Here is a 19,707-nt window from a genome sequence, read left to right as displayed (position 1 = left end):
GGTGGCAACTGTGCGTGCGTGCATGCGTGTGTGTGTGTGTGTGTGTGTGTGTGTTTGCGCGCTCGCGCAAGTGTGAATGCGTGTGTGCATGCTTGTGTGCATGTGTGATTGAACATTTGGAGTGAGTCTTGACCTTGGCCGATCTGAGGCACAGCTAATAGGAAGTCAGACTTGGTTAGGTGCTTCGGTGTGCTAAGGTGGGGTGGTCTGATAAAGGATGGTGTCCAAATCAGGGGGTGTCCTTGAATTCTGCAAGGGTGAGTCGAAGAGAAAGCTTTGGATGGGGCAGGGGGAGGCCTTTCCTTTCTTGTGCATGTATAACCACTGTTCTGCTGTGTTTCAACAAGACCCCGACCTTAGCAGAGTCCCCAGTTCGATCCACATCCGTGTTTACTAATATTGGGAGAGATTTTGGGGGTGCCAATGGGAATAACCCTACAATACGTAAATATTCACAGTGGCACTGAGTCACCCCCAACCACTGACACCCATCCATACCTACACTTGTGCTTATTAATATTTTTTAGAAGATTTATTTTTATTTTTGTGTGCGTGTCTGAGGTTGTGTGAGTTTGTGTCCTCCACATGTGTATTGGTGCCCGAGTAGTCCAAAAGAGGGTGTTGGATCTCCTAGGATTGAAGTTACAGACACTTTTGTGAGCTGCTCGATGTGCGTGCTGGGAACTGAGCCCGGGCCCTCTGTAATAACCGTAAGTGCTTTTAAATTACTGAGCCAACTCCCTAGCCCCCATGTACTTATTAATGCTAATGAGACTTTGAGGGTACTAATGAGAATATACCCTCATTATGTACACCCTCACACCCACTCACACCCATACGCATCTACGCTCATACCCACCCCCCCCACACACACACTCATACAAAACACACACAACACCCACACCCATGCATACCTTGCATGCCTCCATGGCCACACACACAAACACACACACACCCATCACATGCATACATTCTCACCCCCTCCCACATCCACAGGACCACACTTATATATATATATATATATATATATATATATATATATATATATATATATACACACACACACACACACACTTGTGCACATCTACACTTACAAGCACATGGTGACTATGGAAGCACAAAGTGGAAAATATCTTAACATAGGTAGACCCACACTCATCCGCACCCCATATATACTCCTGATACCCACGTCTGCCCACACTCACACCCTCACACACTTGCTCACACCTACCCACACACTCTTTTACATTCACCCCATCCTTCATTCTTCACTAAGCCTATTTGTACTTCCCATACCCCTATACACTATCCCTCAATACTCACGCACGCTTGCACACTCGATACTCTCACACATACACTTACACACACTTTCTCACCCCACACACCTTCTTACCCCACACACTTACACTCTCACCACTACACTCACACACACTCTCACCCTCACAACCTCCCCCATGCTTACACACATACTCTCTTACATCCACCCTCTCTCACACTTTCACCCGTGTCCGGCGTCTGGCCACCTTTTGATAGGAAAATCCAGGAAAGCACTCAGCATTTCCCTAACAGACTAGTGTTAGGACCCAGGAAAGGCCAGAGTGGGACGGATATAAATAGAGGGAGAACAAAGTTTGAGGCCCGCTGACATCACTCTGGCTCTCCACCCAAAGCCACGGCCTGGACTCTGGGCCAACGAGGTGTGGCGGAGCTCAGCTGCAGAGGGAGGCAGCACAGACATCACCAAGCTCCACGCTACGGGGCTGAGCTCTGAGCTCTGACTTGAGACAGGAAGCAAGTGCCCACCAGGCCCAGGCCCAGGCCCAGGCCCAGGAGGACACAGACTCCTGAGCTTGCAGGCAGCCGGAGACCCTGGCCTGCCCAGCCGCAGCCACAGGCTTGGGAACCCTGGTGGAGCCAAGGAGGAGTTCCTCCCCAACTCAGCGCTATAGCCTTCGGGTCCCTGAAGACTCCAGATTGGAAGAGAGAATCGCCCAACTGTTTTCAGGGACTACACACCACAGACGTTAGGGGACAGACTTTGTGGCCAGAAACCCGTGAGGAAGATGCCTCTGTCCCCAGGAAGCAGGAGGTAGAGAGGTCCCCTGTAGGCTGTTGGGGGATCCCACTGCCTGGTTCTCACCATGAGGGATCTGCTGGCACCGTCTCGCCCTTGGGTCTGGCTATTCTGGTCCTTCTGCAGTTTCCAGGTAACACCCCAGGGTGTAGGCACCTGGGATACACATCTGCGTGAGAATGACCCCACACTTACCCTTTGGTCTCTGCTTGCAGGTGTGTGGCACTCAGCCTGGGGCCCAGGAACATCCAGGTAAGGCCCCTCCCTTTCTGATGGCTGGCTGGCTGCTTTTCTCCTTGTCTTTTCGGGGGAGGTGTGTGTGTGTGTGTGTGTACCAGAAGCTATTTGTTTTAACCCCCTGTTAGGATCCTCACTCCCCAGAACATACACTGTCCTTTGAGACAACAGCCCTGGTGTGACCAGTGTCTTAGGACTGGTGGTGAGGGAGCCAGTCTCTGTACCAGCTGCCTCTTGCTCAGGTCAGGTGTTGCGTTCTAATTAAGGAGATGCGCCCTTCAGGCAGAGTGTCTTTTGCTCTTTCAACTTTGCGCTTGTGCCTACTTAGGGCCTCCACCATGGGAACTCTCCCTGGTCCCTCCAGCCTCATGGTGCTGTGGGCTGCCTTCCTAAGTGTCTAAGATACCACGGAGCATCACCTAGCTCTTGTGCTGGGCATGCTCAGTGTGTGTCAGGGGGGTGGTGGCTCACCGTTGGGACATTTGTCTTTGGCTGTTGCGACTCTGTTTTTTAGAAGCACAAGAGTGATGCTTGCTTGGGAGGACGGATCACGACCATGTTACAGACAGGAGGGTTGCGCATCTAAAGTGGGGATGGACAGGAAGGGGCTTGGAGCCTGCTCGTGGAGGGTCCTCTGGGGCTGGGGTTCTTGCTGAAAGTTCCAGTCAAAAGGACAAGAATTGTGGCCCATTTCTGGGAAAGCCTGGTGGGTCAGGGTAAAGAAGCCAGTGACTCAGACAGAGCTCAGGAGATTGGGGTTCCCAGCAGAACTGATACATTGGACCAGCCTGCCTCTAAAGGGGGGGTCCTGCCTCATCAGTGCTCCCACACTGACATGGCAAGCATGGTGAAGGGCAGCTGAGGGGATGTGATCTGGAGAACATACGTGAAGCTGTGTTAGGGAAGGAAGCCTGGCCCTGCTGAGACGGGGGGTGGGGGGGTGGGTGGGTGGGGCTGCCCAAACCAATAGACATCATCAGTTATTCAGACCCAGAACCACGCATACTGCTGGTCTGAGAAAAGAAAGCTTCAAGGGCTTTTTCTAGCATTTGGCCTTTGGCTTAGTTTCTACCCACATCCACAGACGTCCACACACACCCACACACATCTGCACATACTTACACATGTTCACACTTGAGCTAGCGTCTTGGGCTTTATAAGACTCAGGGGTGCCAGTTCAGCTTTGTTTTGTATAAAGCATCTCACTCCTGACCTGACGTCTGGTAAAACAAAGTCTCTCCTGGTTGGGTACCCTCCACAGGGGCCTGGCAGCCACTCAGTTGGGTGAGCTTATGTGCACCACAGAATAAGAGGGTGAAGAAGATGAAGGCTCATAGTGTCTGGGGAGCACAGGTGCCTCTCTCATCCCTATGTCTAGCTCAAGAGGGCTTTCTTCAGGTCCCTGTTCCATTCCTAGTAGTTTCTTTCTTCTTCTCCCTCCTGCTCCCCCCTCCCGTTTGTAGGCTTCCTTCTTCCTCTCCCCATCCTCCCCTTCTGCCTCCCCCCATACCTTTCCTTTTTCTTTCACATTCCCTCCTTCCTTTCTCCTTTCTATTTTTCTTTCATCCTCTTCACTTGGCTTCCTCACCACCCCTCCCTTTTTTTGTCTTTCCTTACACTTCGGATTTCGGCTACGCTTGTTTTCTATAATATTCAGCGCTCCCTGCAAGACCTCCTTGGATTTTTCTCCTTCTACATCCAAAGCCCAAGAAACCCCTGAGGGAAACTTTAGGAAAACCCGATCCCTGAAGGCCCCCCCCCATCACCCCTAACCACCCACTCATGAGAGGCCTAGATGGGCACAGAGCTGACATGTGAGCCAACAGAGTGTCCAGACGTGTGGGGAGTGGGAGTCAGGGCCAGTTGTTACTTGTCAAGGAAGGGAGTGGCCTTGGGTTGCCTAAAGAAGCACCTAGAACCAGCCCCTGGGTTCTCCTTCCCAGTGTCACCTGTCCACAGCTGCCAGGCAACAGACTCCTGCCCCTCCCCCCACTGCCTCCCCTCATACACACAGGTGTGTGAGGTGCTGTTGGGGGGACTGGTAAGCTATTATACTGTCTCATCCTGGCTCCAATCCTGTGTCTTCTGCCCAAGGCAGGACTCAGAAAACAGGCACCAACCATCTTCCACGCCCTGTCTGGGAAAAGACAGCATTGTCATCCCAGCTGAAGTCACCTGCCTTTTCAGCTGCCTATGCTTAGCTATCTGTACTGAGCTGGGTCACCACACAGCATCTGGACTCTTGTATTTGTGGTGTAAGCATGCTGGTAGTTTTAGAAATCTCAAAGTGGTATGAGACCCTTTGGAGTGCTGACACCTTCCCGGTTTCCCCTGTGACTGTGACCGTGGGCTGTCACTGTAGCAGAATTATAATAGCTGTGGAAGAGACCTTAGTGACCATTTAGCTCAAGGGTCCACTTGATAGGGAAGCTAGGAGTGGAAAGGGGGGATACAGAGAGGAGACTGAGCCCCTACACACTTATCTGAGACCACCCTCACCCCTCAGGTCCTGACTTCGCAGCCCTCTGCTCCCCAGGATGACCTAGGAAGCTCCGAGGTTGGTGGATACAGACCCATAAATGGCATTCGACAAGATTGCAGGCCACTTTGTAAAAGTTTATAAACATAGCCTTTTATAGATGATGTTTGTAATGAGGGACTGGAAACTTGAGAAAAATAGCAAGCTATGTTGTTACCTAGTTTCCTTCCAGGCCATTGGGACTGCTGAATCCAGTCCCGCCCAGGCTTCAAGGCTCTACTCAGCATGCAAAGCAGGCAGTGACGGTCATTTTTATTCCGTGTATTTACATAGCAACTTCTGCAACCACCAGGTCACACCAGCAATGTCATTCTCCGTCTTTTCAGGGCCAGTCAAAACCAATATGAAATTCACAATGGTTTTTAAAAGAAGATTTTATGTGTATGCATGTTTTGCTTATGTGCGAGTGTGCGCGTGGCATGCACGCATGGATCCAGTGGAGGTCAGAAGGGGGTATCAGATCCCCTGGGACTGGAGTCATAGATGGTGGTGCCAAGTAGGTGCTGGGAATCAAACTCATGTCCTTTCGCAATGGATTAAAAAGGAACAATGTTCGTTGCCCATCAAATACATGGAAATATAGCAAGTAGAGATTTTTTGGGGGATGCCGGTTTTATGAATATATTTTATGTGTATAATTATATTCTGTGGTCATTCTATGTTTATGTCTAATTATATACTGTTTAGTTGTTCTTATTCTTTGTCATTCATTCTACCTATATAGTTATGCTTTTAATTGCTAACATTTAAAATGGGAGGCGGCAAAAGCAAAAACCTGAATTGCACATGCACGCGAGCACACACAGAAAGGTTGTAATTTGATCCCAGCAGACACAGGACACAGAAGAGATGGACACACACTCGTCCCCCTCCCCCGTCCTTCAAAGATCAGGCTGTTACATGGTCCTGGGTCACCAGCAAGGGAAAATAGAACAAGACATTGGAGTCAGGAGACTTTGTAAGGGGAACGGGGACCCAGACAAAGAGGCAGCTGTGAAAAAACGTGGGGGAACGGTCTTCCGGACAATGGGGACAGCAGGCAGCATCCTTCAGGGAAACGGGCTTTGCGTGTCCAAGGCCAGCGGCAGATGGCAGACAGAGACCAACTTTTCTTCTGGGAGAGAGGCTTCAGTGATGTCTTGGTAGCAGAGTCCCGGAGCAGCCCCTAAGGGAGGCCCTTGACCACTTTAGCAGCTGGGTTGGGAAGGGGAAAGATCAGAGACATGGAGGATTGGAGTCCCGGTGTTCATCTTCTCTCTCGAATTGATACTGAGCTGATGGGACATCGAATACACATGAAAAATGAATTCTGCAGAATTGCCTTCTAATTATGATGTAGACTAAAATCCTTTCCCATACTCCTTCCTTTTTTTTTCTGTTCTCCCACTCTCTCCTTACTTCCATCTGTCTGTCTGTCTGTCTGCGCTCTCTCTCTCTCTCTCTCTCTCTCTTTGTTCCTTTCTTTCTCCTCTCCCTTCTCTTCTTTCTGCCTTCCCCACCCTATTATTTTCAGTCCTTGAAGTCCTGTTGCTTCCTGACTTACCTACCCGCCCTCCCCATGGGAGTCCCGAGGTAGCCATGTGACTAACTGCGATGGACTTGTCACCTTTGTGATTTGGAAACAGCTCTAGATTGTCCCTGCTCTCCTCCCTCCACTCCCTCCCTCCCCCCCAAAAGAATGAGGCTGCCGTGCTCTTACGAAACGTTGAGGGCCGTGGGTTATCCCACCCTGTAGGGTGTTTAGGGACCTGTGGGCTGAGTCTAGTTTATCTTATTAACACCACACGATTTTAATAATAATGAAAAATCCTGGCAATATTAGCATTTGGGGGGAAATTTCAAAATCCAATTTAAAACATCTGTAGTTCTGACTTATCTTTCAAAAGTGGGACACCTGAGTCAGCACAATGGCTAACGCCTATCATAGCTGCACTGAGAGGCAAAGGCAGAGGAGGCAAGAGGATTTGGAGTCCACAGCCAGCCTGGTCCACAAAGGGAGGCCTTGCCTTAATAAAACAAAAATGAACTAGGGAGCTCGTCTCGGAAAAGGAACAACTCTCCCATCCTCAGCATTCCTTGGTCGGCTGCAGTTCTTTGTCTAGGGTTGGGGTACTGTGAGATTGCCCCCTTCTGTGTTGGCACATCTATCGTTGTTGCCCTTGCTCAGGTCTCGCTCATGCAGCCATATTGTTAAGGAATCATGGTTGAAGTTACCCTGTCACTTGTTTCCAGGAGACGCAGTCTCACTGCAGATTCGCTGGTCCTCTGGCCCTATAGATATTTCCCACTTTTCTCTTCTGAGATGTTTGTTCCCTTAGCCTTAAGTGTGGGAGTTGTATCGTGGATAGACCAACCAGGACTGGGCACCCCATGATCATTGGTTTCCTGCACTTGGACTAGTTGGGCTTTTCGGTAATGATCTCCATCTGCTGCAAAGAGAGAGAGCTACATTGTATCAAACAAACAAACAACAACAAAACCCTTGAGCCCTGGTGATTCCAGATGAACCTTCACATAGTGTGACACTTCTCTGTTCTAGGGACAGAGAAGCTGGCCTGCCAATGCCGGCTTGTACTTTCCTGCTCTGAGGCTGGGCACCGCTTGCTGTAGACTGATCTGGTTTCTGTCCTGGTTCTTGCGTCCAGCCATCCTTAAGTACCTGGGATGCCATCCTTCTCGGGACTTGCCTGACCTCACGCTCCTTCCCCTTAGAACAGCCTTGTCCCAGACTTGCCCATGCAGACAGATTCATGTTGTAGTCAGAAGACACCGGGGACAGTGTGGGTGCTTCGTCCTGTCTCAGGGTTCATGTCAAAACTGTGGTGACTGTATGTAGCTCAAGCCTCTCGTCCCATTTCCTTTGCCTGGGCTTGGTTTTTTTTTGGGGGGGGGTGGAGGGATGATGGAGGGGGGGGCGGAGGGAGGGTCTCCATATCTTCACCGGTCAGCCTTTCTGTCCGGAACTGGCTGTAGCCTTGATCATTAGAGATGGCAGGAGGGACACTGTGTCTGAGTGGCTTTCCATGCAGAGGTGGATTCCGAAGACCCAACAGCTGTTCTTTGTGTATTAGGAGTTCTTGCTGCTTTCGATTTTTTTCCCACATGAATTGACTAACTAGCCCAGGAGAGTTTTTAAAAACTGAATAGTCTCAGTTCCTGGGGCTTAACAAATATTTAGGACTTTGGATTTTTGCCTTTTCCGAGTTCCGGCATCTCACAGCCGGAGACTGCCTGGCACTGCTTCCTGGCTGCCTGTGGGAGATAGGTCCTGGTTAATTTCCTCAGGCCCTGGCGGAGGACTTTTGCTGTTGTTGGCTTGCATTTGGGAGTTGTGTGTGTGGAAAAATTGTGAAGGTTAATTATCGCCAACTTGAGAGGATTCCGAATCATTTAGGAAGCATGCCTCTGGGCATGCCCATGGAGAATTATCTAGAAGAGACTAGTTGAGGTAGGGGAACTCACTCCTGCAGTTCAATCTCCATGGCTGGAATAGAACATTCTGGCCAAAAGCAATGCAAGGCAGGAAAGGGTTAATCTGGTTTACACTTGCAGGTCAGAGTGCATTACTGAGGGAAGTCAGTGACCAAAGCTGAGGAAATCAGGGAGGCTGGTTCCTGGCTTGTTCTTTCGTTTCATGCTCAGCTAGCTTTCTTATATAGGTTAGTGCACGGTGCTGCCCACGTGGAGCTGGGCCCTCCCACACCAATTAGCAGTTAAGATGCTACCACCCAGCGGGGGGGGGGGTGGTGGTGGTGGTGGTGGTGGTGGTGGTGGTGGTGGTGGTGGTGCACACCTTTAATCCCAGCACTCAGGAGGCAGAGGCAGGTGGATTGCTGTGAGTTTGAGGCCAGCCTGGTCCACAAAGCGAGTCCAGGATAGTCAAGGCTACACAGAGAAACCCTGTCTCGAAAAACAAAACAACAAAACAAACAAACAAAAAGATGCTACCATCCCATGCTCAATCTGTTCTAGGCAGTTCACCAATTGAGGCTTTTCTCTCAGATGACTATAGGCTATGCCATGATGATAGAGCTCACTGGAACAGCTGCTCTACACATGGGCAGCATCGTCCTACAGATTGGGATCCTAGACTAACTAAAAAGGAGGGCTCACTCCTTTCTGATTGTGGACAAAATGTGGCCGCTGCCTCATGCTCCACGAGGATGAACTGCAGCCTTAGACTGAGCCCAAAGCAACCCTTCCCAGAAATGCTTCTGTCAGGGCATTTTATCGCAGCAGTGTATAAAGTAATAAAGACAGAAACCGGCAAATGGAGCCAGCACTCTGAACTTCAAGAGATGCGGTGGTTGGCACCCATCATGGTGGAGTACTTTAGCTGTCATCCTGGAGTGTAATTTGAATAAGGTCCCAAGACTATGTCTGGGGCCACTGTCATTTTGAAGGTGGGACTTAACAGTGTTTTGCCAAGAAAGGCAGGTCAGATATTTGGAGAACAGGAACTTCTGACAATGTAATTCATCTCTCCCCCCCCCCTGCCCTTTCTCCCCCTCCCCTTTCCCCTTCCTTCCTTTCTCTTCCTTTTCTTCCTCCTCTTCCTCCTCCTCCTTTTTTGAGACAGGGTCTCTCTTCATAGCCCTGGCTGTCCTGGAACTCACTGTGTAGATCAAGCTGGCTTCAAACTCACAGAGATCTACCTAAGTGCTGGGATTAAAGGTGTGTGCCACCATGCCTAGCTATCTCACCTTGACTTTTTAAAAATCTATTTTAGTGTTGTGAGACAGATTTTTTTTTTTAATTTTTATTTTTTGAGACAGGGTTTCTCTGTGTAGACTTGACTATCCTGGACTCTCTTTGTAGACCAGGCTGGCTTCAAACTCACAGTGATCTGCCTGCCTCTGCCTCCCAAGTGCTGGGGTTAAAGGCGAGCACCACCACTGCCCAGCGAGACAGAGTCTTTCTCTGTAGACTAAGCTGGCCTTGAACTCACTGACCTCCTGTCTTACCTTCCGTAATGCTGGGACCAAAGATCTGTACTATTACACCTTATTGTTTGTAATCAGTAGCTTTACTTTTACATTTATTTATTGGTGTGTGCACGTGGACGCGCCACAGTGCGTAAGTGGAGGTCAGAAGACAAGTTGCAGGGGCTGGTTCCCTCCTTCTGCCTTGTGAACCCAGCAAGCAAACTCAGGCTGCCACACCTGGCGGCATATATTTATTCACCGAGCCATCTCACTGACCTGATTTATTTGTAATTGATTCACCAAAACACAGAGCCTGTAATATTAATGGTCTTCTCTAGGTGTGGGCACACAATGCGAGATCGGGTTGGACTGCCGTAGCCATAGACATTTATCTCTTCTTGGCAAAACTCCTTTCTTGGGGTTTTTCTGTTTCTTTTGTTTTTCTGAGACAAGGTTTGGCTATGCAGCCCAGGCTGGCCTCAAACCTGTGATCCTCAGGCCTCGGCTTCCTACGAGTTAGGCTGACTCTCTGATTCATGGAATGTGGCTGCTCTTTCTAGTCAGTCTCCTGTGCAACAGAATATCAGAGCTTCCTACGCCTGTCTAGCTATGATTTGGTAGAAATCATGAATTAACTGTGTGTACGTGTGCATGTGTCCGTGCATGCGTGTGTGTGTGTGTGTGTGTGTGTGTGTGTGTCTTGAATGAGTCAATTTTCTCCTTCCACTGTGGGATTGAACTTTGCTGGTCAGGCTTGCCTAGAAAGCCCTTTTACTTGCTGACCCATCTTGCCAACCTGGCACGCTGTTGTTCTTTCTCCTTAATGATACCAACTAAAGAGCATTGTTAGTCTGTCGTAGAATGTCTCACTCTCCCAACCTTGCTCATGTGTCCCACGCTTGTAAGAACTACGGTGGAGACCAAATGTGTGCCATTACTGCACACATCAGTAATTCTCGTACTCCTTGGGTGGTAGAGACAGGAGGATGACAGGTTTGAGGACAGCTTGGGCTAATGAGCGAGCCCACCCATTGTCAACAAACAAAACCACAAGTGTGTGTGTGTGTGTGTGTGTGTGTGTGTGTGTGTGTGTGTGTTGCTGGGCACGGAGCCCAGGGATTTTTGAATGCTAGGCAAGCGTTCTACCAGCGAGCTTTAAAACGCCGCTTTGTGTCGATCCATGCGTGTTACTCTCTATCACTGTTTAGGCTGCACACCAGCGTGCTTCACATCACATACGCTCTGATCATTTAGCCATCTCTCCATGGATGAGCAACCAGGCCGCTCTCTGGTTTTGGGTCCTGTGGGAACATTCCATAACAAATAAAACCTTTGTATACAGGTCTTTGACCGTACATTTGAGAGCCTCTTGAGGATAAATTCCTAGGAGTGGAGTTACCTCACCAGAGAGTGCCCTTAACCTCTGCAGGGACTCAGCCAAATTGCCCTCTGGAAAGGGCCAAACTGATGCTGGCTCCCTCTGAACCCCTGTCAGAGCTGACCGCCATCACACAGCTGGCCTCTCGGATGCCATTCCAACGAGAGAAGTCTGGCTGACTGTCCGCTGTAGTCCTTACAAACCTGTGGCACATGCGCAAGGTTGGGGGAGCGAGAAGCTCTATAATAAAAAACAAAACAAAACAAAAACAAAAAACGATTTGCCTTTATTTTCCCTTCAGCTGTCTTATTGTGCCCGAGCTCTCTGTTGATTCCTTTTCTTTAATAGGTTTCCCTCTTTCTCCTTTTCTTTCTTCCTTTCTCCCTCTTTTGAATGCTTCTTGATCTTTCTCCTTTCCTCTTTTCTTCCATGTTTCCTTCCTTCCTTCCTTCCTTCTTCCCTTCTTTCCATCCCTCCTGCCTTCCCTCCTTTCTCTGCTGTCTTAGGATTGTACCCGGGTCCTCATGTATATTAGCTGAACTCTCCATCACTGAACCATATGCCTAGCCCACGGGAATTTTATTAACACAGTAAATGGAATACATCTAAAAAAAAGAAACCAATGTTTTCCTGCCACATACACTTTTGTGAGCATTACCTCACAGTTCGGTTCAGTTTATTTCCTGGACAGCAGTTTGTAAAACTGGCAAAATGTAAAACCCCTGAAGGCTCCTACTTATTTATTTCACTCTTATTTATTTCTTTTTATTTCACTCATGGTCTCATTCAGTCCAGGTTGACGTAGAACTAACTCACCACGTCATGCAGGCTGGCTCTGAGCTCTTACTCCTTCCACCTCCCAAGAAGGAGGAAAGGATGTGTTGGAGCTGGGGTGATGGTGATGAGAGAGCACTGGGTGGCTCACCGATGCCTACTTCTAAGTGCTATCATCAAAGGCAGAGAGAACTCTCTAAATCTTAACTCCTTTCAGGAGCAAGGCACAGATCACCGTACCCAGCTCTCCTTGTTTGTTTGTTTGTTTGTGTCTTTTTTTTTTTTTTTTTGAGACAGGGTTTCACTGTACAGGTCTCGCTGGATGTCCTGGAACTTCTTCTGTAGACCAGGGAAACTTACAGGGATCCTCCTGCCTCCTCCTTCAGAGTGCTGGGATTAAAGGCATGTGCCACCATGCTGGATATCTCCTTATCTCCTCCTCCTCCTCCTCCTCCTCCTCCTCCTCCTCAGAGAAGGCTGGCCTCGAACACAGAGATCCCCGTTTCTGCCCCCCCAAACTGAAAGTGAAGCTATGCGCCATCCTACGCAGCCGTTAGCTCAGTTTTTTGCGTTACACTCTCATTTTGAACCATCTGAAGCTACCAGTGAGACTGGATCATTTTCCTCCAGTCACTTAACTGACTTCGATACCTGTGGTGACTTTATTCACCTGTGGTGAATAAATCTTTTATTTAAAACACCACTTTTATCATAAGACAAAGGCCACCCATAGCCTCTCCTCCCACTGAACACCTGCCCGTATGCATGGTACCCAATAACCTCTCACCATAACCCCATGCCTGTCCTCAGCTCCTCTCAAGACCTTTGCCATCCTCAGCTTTGCAGAAATAGCATAGTCTAGTACTTGGCCCAGTCCCCTACCCATAGCCTCTCCAGGTGCTCTTATTTATTCTTGGCTATGGCTATTCATGTATATGTATATGTATATGTATATGTATATGTATATGTATATGTATATGTATATATGTATGTATGTATTGGGGGTATATGTGCATGTGTGCTTGTGTGTATGCACTCTCATGGAGGACTTTGGGTGTCTTCACTGTTTTTTGAGACAGGGTCTCTTACTGAACCTGAAGCTCATGTTCTGGCTAATTGGCTGTCCTGTGAGCTCCCAGGGTCCCCTCTCTGCCTCCCCGGCATTGAGATTACCACCCCACTCTACCAAGCATTTACATTCACACCTGGTTTTGTGGGGATCTGGGAGACAGAACTCAGGTACTCACACGTGTGTGGCAAACCGTTTGCCAACTGAGCCATCTCCCCAGCCCTCCAGCGAGAGTCTCAAGTCCCTTCTTTACAAATAAGGGAGGGATGTGCTGCTAGCTTGCTGGTTACTGTTAGAAGACCCCAGGGGGAGTGTTTGTCAAGCGCCTCTGTGATGCCTGGTGCGACATTGAGGTTAGCATCTACCTCCTGTAAAGTAATTTTAAACCTTGTTGCATTCAGTGGTCCAATTATATTAGATGTCACCTCTAAAGCCACTCCAGGTAACATCGAAATAATGGGCATTTCTACCTCTCCCCTACACTAATGGGCCTTATACCAACAGACAACGGGCTTTTGTTTTCTTGAGTTAGGAGGTGTCCCTTCCTATTTGCCCTGCTATATCCAATTAAGAAACTAGCCATTGATTTCTAATTTAGAGTGGTGGTTTTTGTTTAACCAGGAGTGTGTATCGAATTTTCTTAATGCCTTTTCAGCCAGCTCTGTGGTCATCATGACAGTTTCACTCTTCTTCAATCTCCGAGAGCTCAGGTCACAGCTCCCATCTCCAATTTCTTCCTCCCTGATTGTGATGTAAGGTCTTTGGTCCTTTCTCTGCAGGGTTTGCGGTCTTGGCTTCTGCTTCTCATTACTGGCCGTTGGAAGATGTGGAAGGTATCCTTGAACTTCAGGACACAACTGGAGGTAGGCAAGGGTGGTAAGAATGCCAAATATGGACACACACACACACACACTGTCATTGTTCTGTATATACAAGTTCCCATGCAGTACATTTAAAACACTGATGTGGTCATGATGTCCACCCCGGATCCCTGATGTCTGTCCTCATTGATATGACTTAAGTGCAGTGGGAAACCTTTGCAGAAGATTCTAAAAGGTCTCCCTAAAACTTTGAAGCCCAGGAGCTGGTGAGAGAGTTCAGTGAATAAAGGCGCTTGCTGCCAAGCTTCATGACTTGAGTTCGATTCCTGGAACCTACATGGTAAAAAAAAAAAAAAAAAAAGTGAATCTTGTAGAGTATCCTCTTACCACAATATGTGTCCTATGGCAGACACAAGCCCCATTCTCCGGAAAAAAAAAAAAAAAAAAAAAAGAGAGCTGGCAATACTGCTCAGTGGATAAAGGCACTTGTTAACCCTGACAGCCAGAAGAGTTCAACCTCCAGGGCCCACATGACAGAAGGGGAAAGACACTCTCCTCAAGTTGTCCTCTGACCTCCACATGCATGCTGTGTCATACAAACCTGTGTGTGTCCCAGCATGTGCTCACACATACAATAGATAAATGCATATTTTAAAAAACCCAAAATATTGAGAGGCAGAGGCAGGCGGGTCGCTGTGAGTTCGAGGCCAGCCTGGTCTAGAAAGCAAGTCCAGGACAGCCAAGGCTACACAGAGAGACCTTGTCTCCAAAAAAACAAGCAAAACAAACAAACAAACAAACAAACAACCCCCCCAAACCAAAATAAATAAAAATATTTTTGCCAGGCATGGTGGCATATGCCTTTAATCCCAGTACTCGGGAGGCAGAGGCAGGTGTGTCTCTCTGAGTTCGAGGTCAGCCTGGTCTACAAAGCAACTCTAGGACAGCCATGGCTACACAGAGAAAGCCTGTATCAAATAATAATAATAATAATAATAATAATAATAATAATAATAATAATAATAATAATAATAATATTGAAAAGTTGAAAGTAAACCACCATCACCACCACAACAAAATCTCTTGATTCTAGAAGCACCAGCTGAGGGTGGTAGGTGGGGCCTCTGCAAAGGGCTTGGTCTAACTTTACTCCTCCTCCTCCATCCCTCATGGGGCCTCCCATATGGTAGGACGCTGGTGGCCCCTGCAGACTGTATGGCAGCCAAGAATTTTCTCCGTTCTGCTGTAGTAAGGGTGACAAGTACCCTGTGCCAGCTGGTGCGTTGGCTCAGGGGAGAACAGACCATTGGCCTTTGTCAAACTCTAAATTTCTTTTCTGCAAGTCTTTATTTTGAAGTCCCGCCTCCCTAAGAGGCAAGCACCTGACCAAGTGGAAGAGCATTGCTTGGGACCCCTTCTCCCCATCCGAGCTCACCTCCTACTGCTGATAAAGTCAGCAGTTTGTGGGTGTTCTGAAGTCCTGTAACCACCCAGACACATGGCAGGATCTGAGTATGCCTCCATGTCTGTCCCCACACTGCAATGTGGCTCTGGCACTGTAGCTTCCTGTTGGAGCCTCCTCTGCAGTCTGTGTTGCTGAACAGGTGTGTCATTCTGAGAGCAGCTCCCCAGGACGGAGAGACAGTCTGGGGTCTCTCAGCACCTCTCAAGGCTGGGGACAGCTGGATGGCTCTGGATGCCACTTCCTGGATGCACAGCCCTTTTATGTGTGGCCGAACCCTATGTTGTCTCGTCTGTTGGCATCTCGTGCAGATGTTTTCCACAGTGTTTCTCTCTCGTTGGCTCTTCATATCACAGCCATTGTTCTCTTTGTTTCCACCGCTTCACAAACGGCTGAGTTCAACTCTACCATCTCTCAACTTAAGCATCCGCCTCGGAGCGGGAGTCGGAAAATTTTATCTACTAGATTGTGGCCAACGTCAGCAGTGACCGGACTCAGGGGGCCATTGGAGCTGGCTATGGAGTCCGCTGAAGATGTGGGATGTGGGATGTGGGAAGGGGAGGTGGGCCGGAGGAACCCTTCCGCTGTGTGCTGGGGTGAGAGATGTGCTATTTTCCCGTTTGTGTCTCACGTCACTCATGTGTTGTCCTCTCTTTTGTCATTTCACCCAGCGTTGCGAACCCTCAACCTCACTGTGCCTCCCTCCCACAATGCTACCTTTGTCTTTACCAATGACTCTGCCTACTCCAACTTCTCTGCGACTGTAGGTGAGCACCGGGGCTTGGGCCAGTCACGTTTGGATCCCAGTGAAGTTAAGAGCTCGTTCAATCTGGTTCCGTAGGACTCTCTTGGCTGGTAAAGGAGTGGGTGGCTAGGTACAAGTGTGATGGAAATCAAGGGAGAGCCAGGATGTTGGGAAAAGCCACACAGGCTTCTGGCTTAGGAAGCCTCTCTGATAGCCGTGCCTGGAAGAGGCAGAGGCTCTTCCACAGTGCCAAGCTCTTCTGAATCAGTCGCTTGATCTCAGAAGCAAAAACAAACAGAGCCTGGATCTTTTCTAAACATTGAAAATGTATCCCCACCCCACCCCCTTTTGAGGACAAGGTATATGTAGCCTAGGCTTGCCTCAGTTTTCTATGTAGCCAAAGATGGACCTAAAGTCCTGCTCTTCCTGCCTCCCCAGTGCTAGAATCCCAGGTGCACACCACCATGCTTAGCAGAAATCGGATTTTTGGAACATAGTGTTTTCTCTGTGGAGTGGCGCTAAGGTGGTGGGTAACCCTGCCCAGTTCATGGAAACTGCGAGTTGATTTTTAAAACTCATTCAAAAACTGGTCTCGCAAATATGCCACCAGCATTTCTGCTGAGAGCTCATTAGAAGCTGTTTTAGAAGACACGCCCACCTCAGTGAGATGATTGTGGGTTACACCCAGGGCCTGTGATTCCCTTGAGCTTGGAGCTGAAGGGACCGCAGAGGTGGAGGCGAGTATCTGATGGGTGTAGGGACCCTGTTCAGATGCTGTGCACCTCTCTGTCTTTTCTTAGCCCGTCACCTGATTTCTCTCTCCACTGTGGGCTGTTTGGCACTTCTATATGATTTTTACTAAGCAAGCAGTCTGGCTCTTGGGCCCGTGCAGTCTCATTCAATTATCTAGTGGCTAGTTATCCATTTAGTGAAGTGAGATATAGCTCTCTCATGGCAAACAATGGGATAAGCAGAACCAGAGAGTTTAAACACTGGGGCCCTTGGGAAGAGGTCCACAGGACAGGGAATGCTACATATAGCCAGTGATATGTGTGAGCAGAGTTCCCATGTCCTGAATGCATCCTTGGCCAGTAGCCAGAAGGCCATGCACCATCACCTCCCTATTCCTACACAGGTTGTTGGCAGTCTTTGCGCATGTCCATTTTGGTTCATAGCAAGAGCCCATCACCAGTAGTTTTTACAACCTTCAACTGATCTAGCTGTAAAGCACACAACTTACTTTTGCCATGGGGCATAACAGCCATGGCACATGACAAAACAAGATAGCTGAATGAGCCGTGCTGGAGACCAGGGCTTGTGGCTCCCCAGGATTGCTGTTAGCAGGCCCTTCTGGAACTTTCCAAATGGGGCTGTGGTTCCTCCTGGGTCTGCACATGGCTCTAAAAGCTGAAGCTGCAGACATGGAGGACCAGGATGTTACAGTGAACACCTGGTAAGAGCAGACCATACCAATGGCCTCCCACTTAGCCAGCAAGACTGTTCCACCCAGAAGTCTCTGAGAGTGAGGCAGAGTGGGAGGGTCCCTACTAGCAGGAGTGTGAGTGACACTTAGGGTTGAACAGTTGGCAAATATGTCGATTACAATATTGTTAGGTTAAAATATAGGTTATGCTGACCTGACGTTAATAGAAGGTAATAATTTATTCCCTAACACTTAAACTTATGAATCATTCACACTCTCTCTATCAATAATTAAATATTAGCGAATGCGATTACTACCAGGAAACAATGTGTGACAGCACAAAGGCATTATGAAGGAGGATGACACTGGGCACTCCCTCGTGTGTTGCTGGGAGGTCGGACGTGTCTTTAGTCTTCCAGTGGCAACTGGGTGACTGACGTGTCTGTTTCCTAGATATCATGGAAGGGAAGGTCAACAAAGGCATTTATCTCAAGGAGGAGAAAGGTGTGACGTTCCTCTACTATGGCAGCTACAAATCCTCCTGCATTAGCAACCCGGCCCAGTGTGGACCTGAGGGTGAGTTGGGGCTGGGATGCATGCCACCCTGCTAGTGGCACATGTGAATAGAATCCGTTTTTGTGTGTGTGTGTGTGTGTGTGTGTGTGTGTGTGTATGTGTGCGCTCATGCTCCAGAGACACATCGGTGGTCCTGTTCTATCATCTATGCCTTATTCCCCTGACATGGAGTCTCTCTCAATGACCATAGCATTGGGCTTATAGGTGCACATTACAATGCTTGGCTTTTCTTTTTTTTAATGTGGGTTTCAGACATATGAACTTGGGTCCTCATGGTTGTGCAGTGAGTGCCCTTACCTACTGAATTATGTCCCCAGCTGAAGAGAACAGAGTTCTAATCTAACTGCAGTGTGTGTGCAAATGTCACATCCACGTTGGAGAGAGGGAGAAGAGAAGGGATGCAGGCACTCCAGTGCTGGCCTATCTTGGAGACTGAAAGATAGAACATTGCCTTACAGAGCCAGTAGACCAAAATATGTCACTTTGTGGAGGAGCAGGGAGCACCCTACTTTAAAGCATAGCTTCTGAGATATCTGTCACTTGGGTTGGGTTGGGGCCCCGGTACTTGTGGGAAGGAAATTGATGGTGTGACTCTCACAGTGTTATTTCTGGTTCTGGGATGTTGATGACAGGTCAGGTCTAGCAGAGCAGGGTGTGCCTGTTAACCCTCAAACCAAGTTCACTTTTTATGCATTCATTGAGGGTGGCTGGATGATGCATGGACCTGCTCCAGCCTGTGACCTATGCCTGGGACTCATGACAAGTGTGGCAAAGAGAAGGCAGATGCCACCTCTCCCCTTGGAGTCTGGACTTCCTACAGATGTAGCTGGGCCACATTTGAATCCTTTTGGGGGCGGACATTGTCCTTTGCCATCCTCCTGCCAGCATCATAATCTTTTCTTCTTCTTCTTCTTCTTCTTCTTCTTCTTCTTCTTCTTCTTCTTCTTCTTCTTCTTCTTCTTCTCCAAAACCAATTGGTGCTGCTTGCAAGTGCAAGGGCATGGGGCCATCTACCAAAGCATGGGCAACCTGCCAGAGGCCACACCCCTGAAGAAAACTCACTCCTTCCTCAGTAGTCATCAACTGTCAATAGCACCATAGCTAGAGGTGGGACCTCATGAGCCCCTCTCCCAATTTGTGTTGGAATATTTGACTGACTTGACCTTGGGAAGGTAACCATAGCTGCTGTGAGCTTGTGAGTTACGGCAGTCAGGTCATGTCCAGAAGACAGCATTTCACAGCACACCTCCCCACCCTCCAGCTCTTACAGTCTTTCCGCCCTCTCCTTCTGTGATGTTCCCCATGCCTTGAAAGGGTTGACACAGATGTCCTATTTAGAGATGAACACTCGAGAGTCACATATTCTTAGCGCTTTGAACAGTTATGAATCTCTACAGTAGCCACTGCCCACTGCACAAAACAAGCTTCTCTCTGACCAAGGCTGACAGCAGGACTGATCTATGGGTGTAAAGATAAATAATCAGAAGGCAGTTTGATTGTGTGTCCATTTATCAAAGCAACTATAGTAAATTCCCTTGTAAGGTCTACGACTTCCTCAGCTGTAGGCTGTTGACTAAGTTTACGGTACCAGGCCTCAAATCCAATTAGAAGCTGGTTGGTTACCTCCTAACAGTCATATGCCACTATTATACCACTGGGCAGGTGGTATATCTTGCCTGGCGGG

General features: G+C 48.6%; 1 protein-coding gene across 2 annotated transcripts in view; it reads left to right on the top strand.

Annotated features, from left to right (window-relative positions):
- The first annotated feature begins 1,813 nt into the window (after window positions 1–1,813).
- Adgrd1 (adhesion G protein-coupled receptor D1) overlaps window positions 1,814–19,707 on the top strand; it is a 114,155-nt gene continuing 96,261 nt past the window's right edge. Inside the window, exons 1-5 of one of the 2 annotated variants that reach the window (XM_051161407.1) lie at window positions 1,814–2,207; window positions 2,290–2,326; window positions 13,776–13,859; window positions 15,951–16,046; window positions 17,901–18,023. In XM_051161407.1, coding sequence (XP_051017364.1) covers window positions 2,142–2,207; window positions 2,290–2,326; window positions 13,776–13,859; window positions 15,951–16,046; window positions 17,901–18,023 — 406 coding nt within the window. In that variant the 5' untranslated portion in view covers window positions 1,814–2,141. The remainder of the gene's footprint in view (window positions 2,208–2,289; window positions 2,327–13,775; window positions 13,860–15,950; window positions 16,047–17,900; window positions 18,024–19,707) is intronic. The other variant, XM_051161408.1, reaches the window with a different exon arrangement.

This window comes from Acomys russatus, chromosome 19, assembly GCF_903995435.1.
Source record: "Acomys russatus chromosome 19, mAcoRus1.1, whole genome shotgun sequence".
Classification (NCBI taxonomy): Eukaryota; Metazoa; Chordata; class Mammalia; order Rodentia; family Muridae; genus Acomys; species Acomys russatus.
This window is presented reverse-complemented; position numbering and strand designations above follow the sequence as displayed.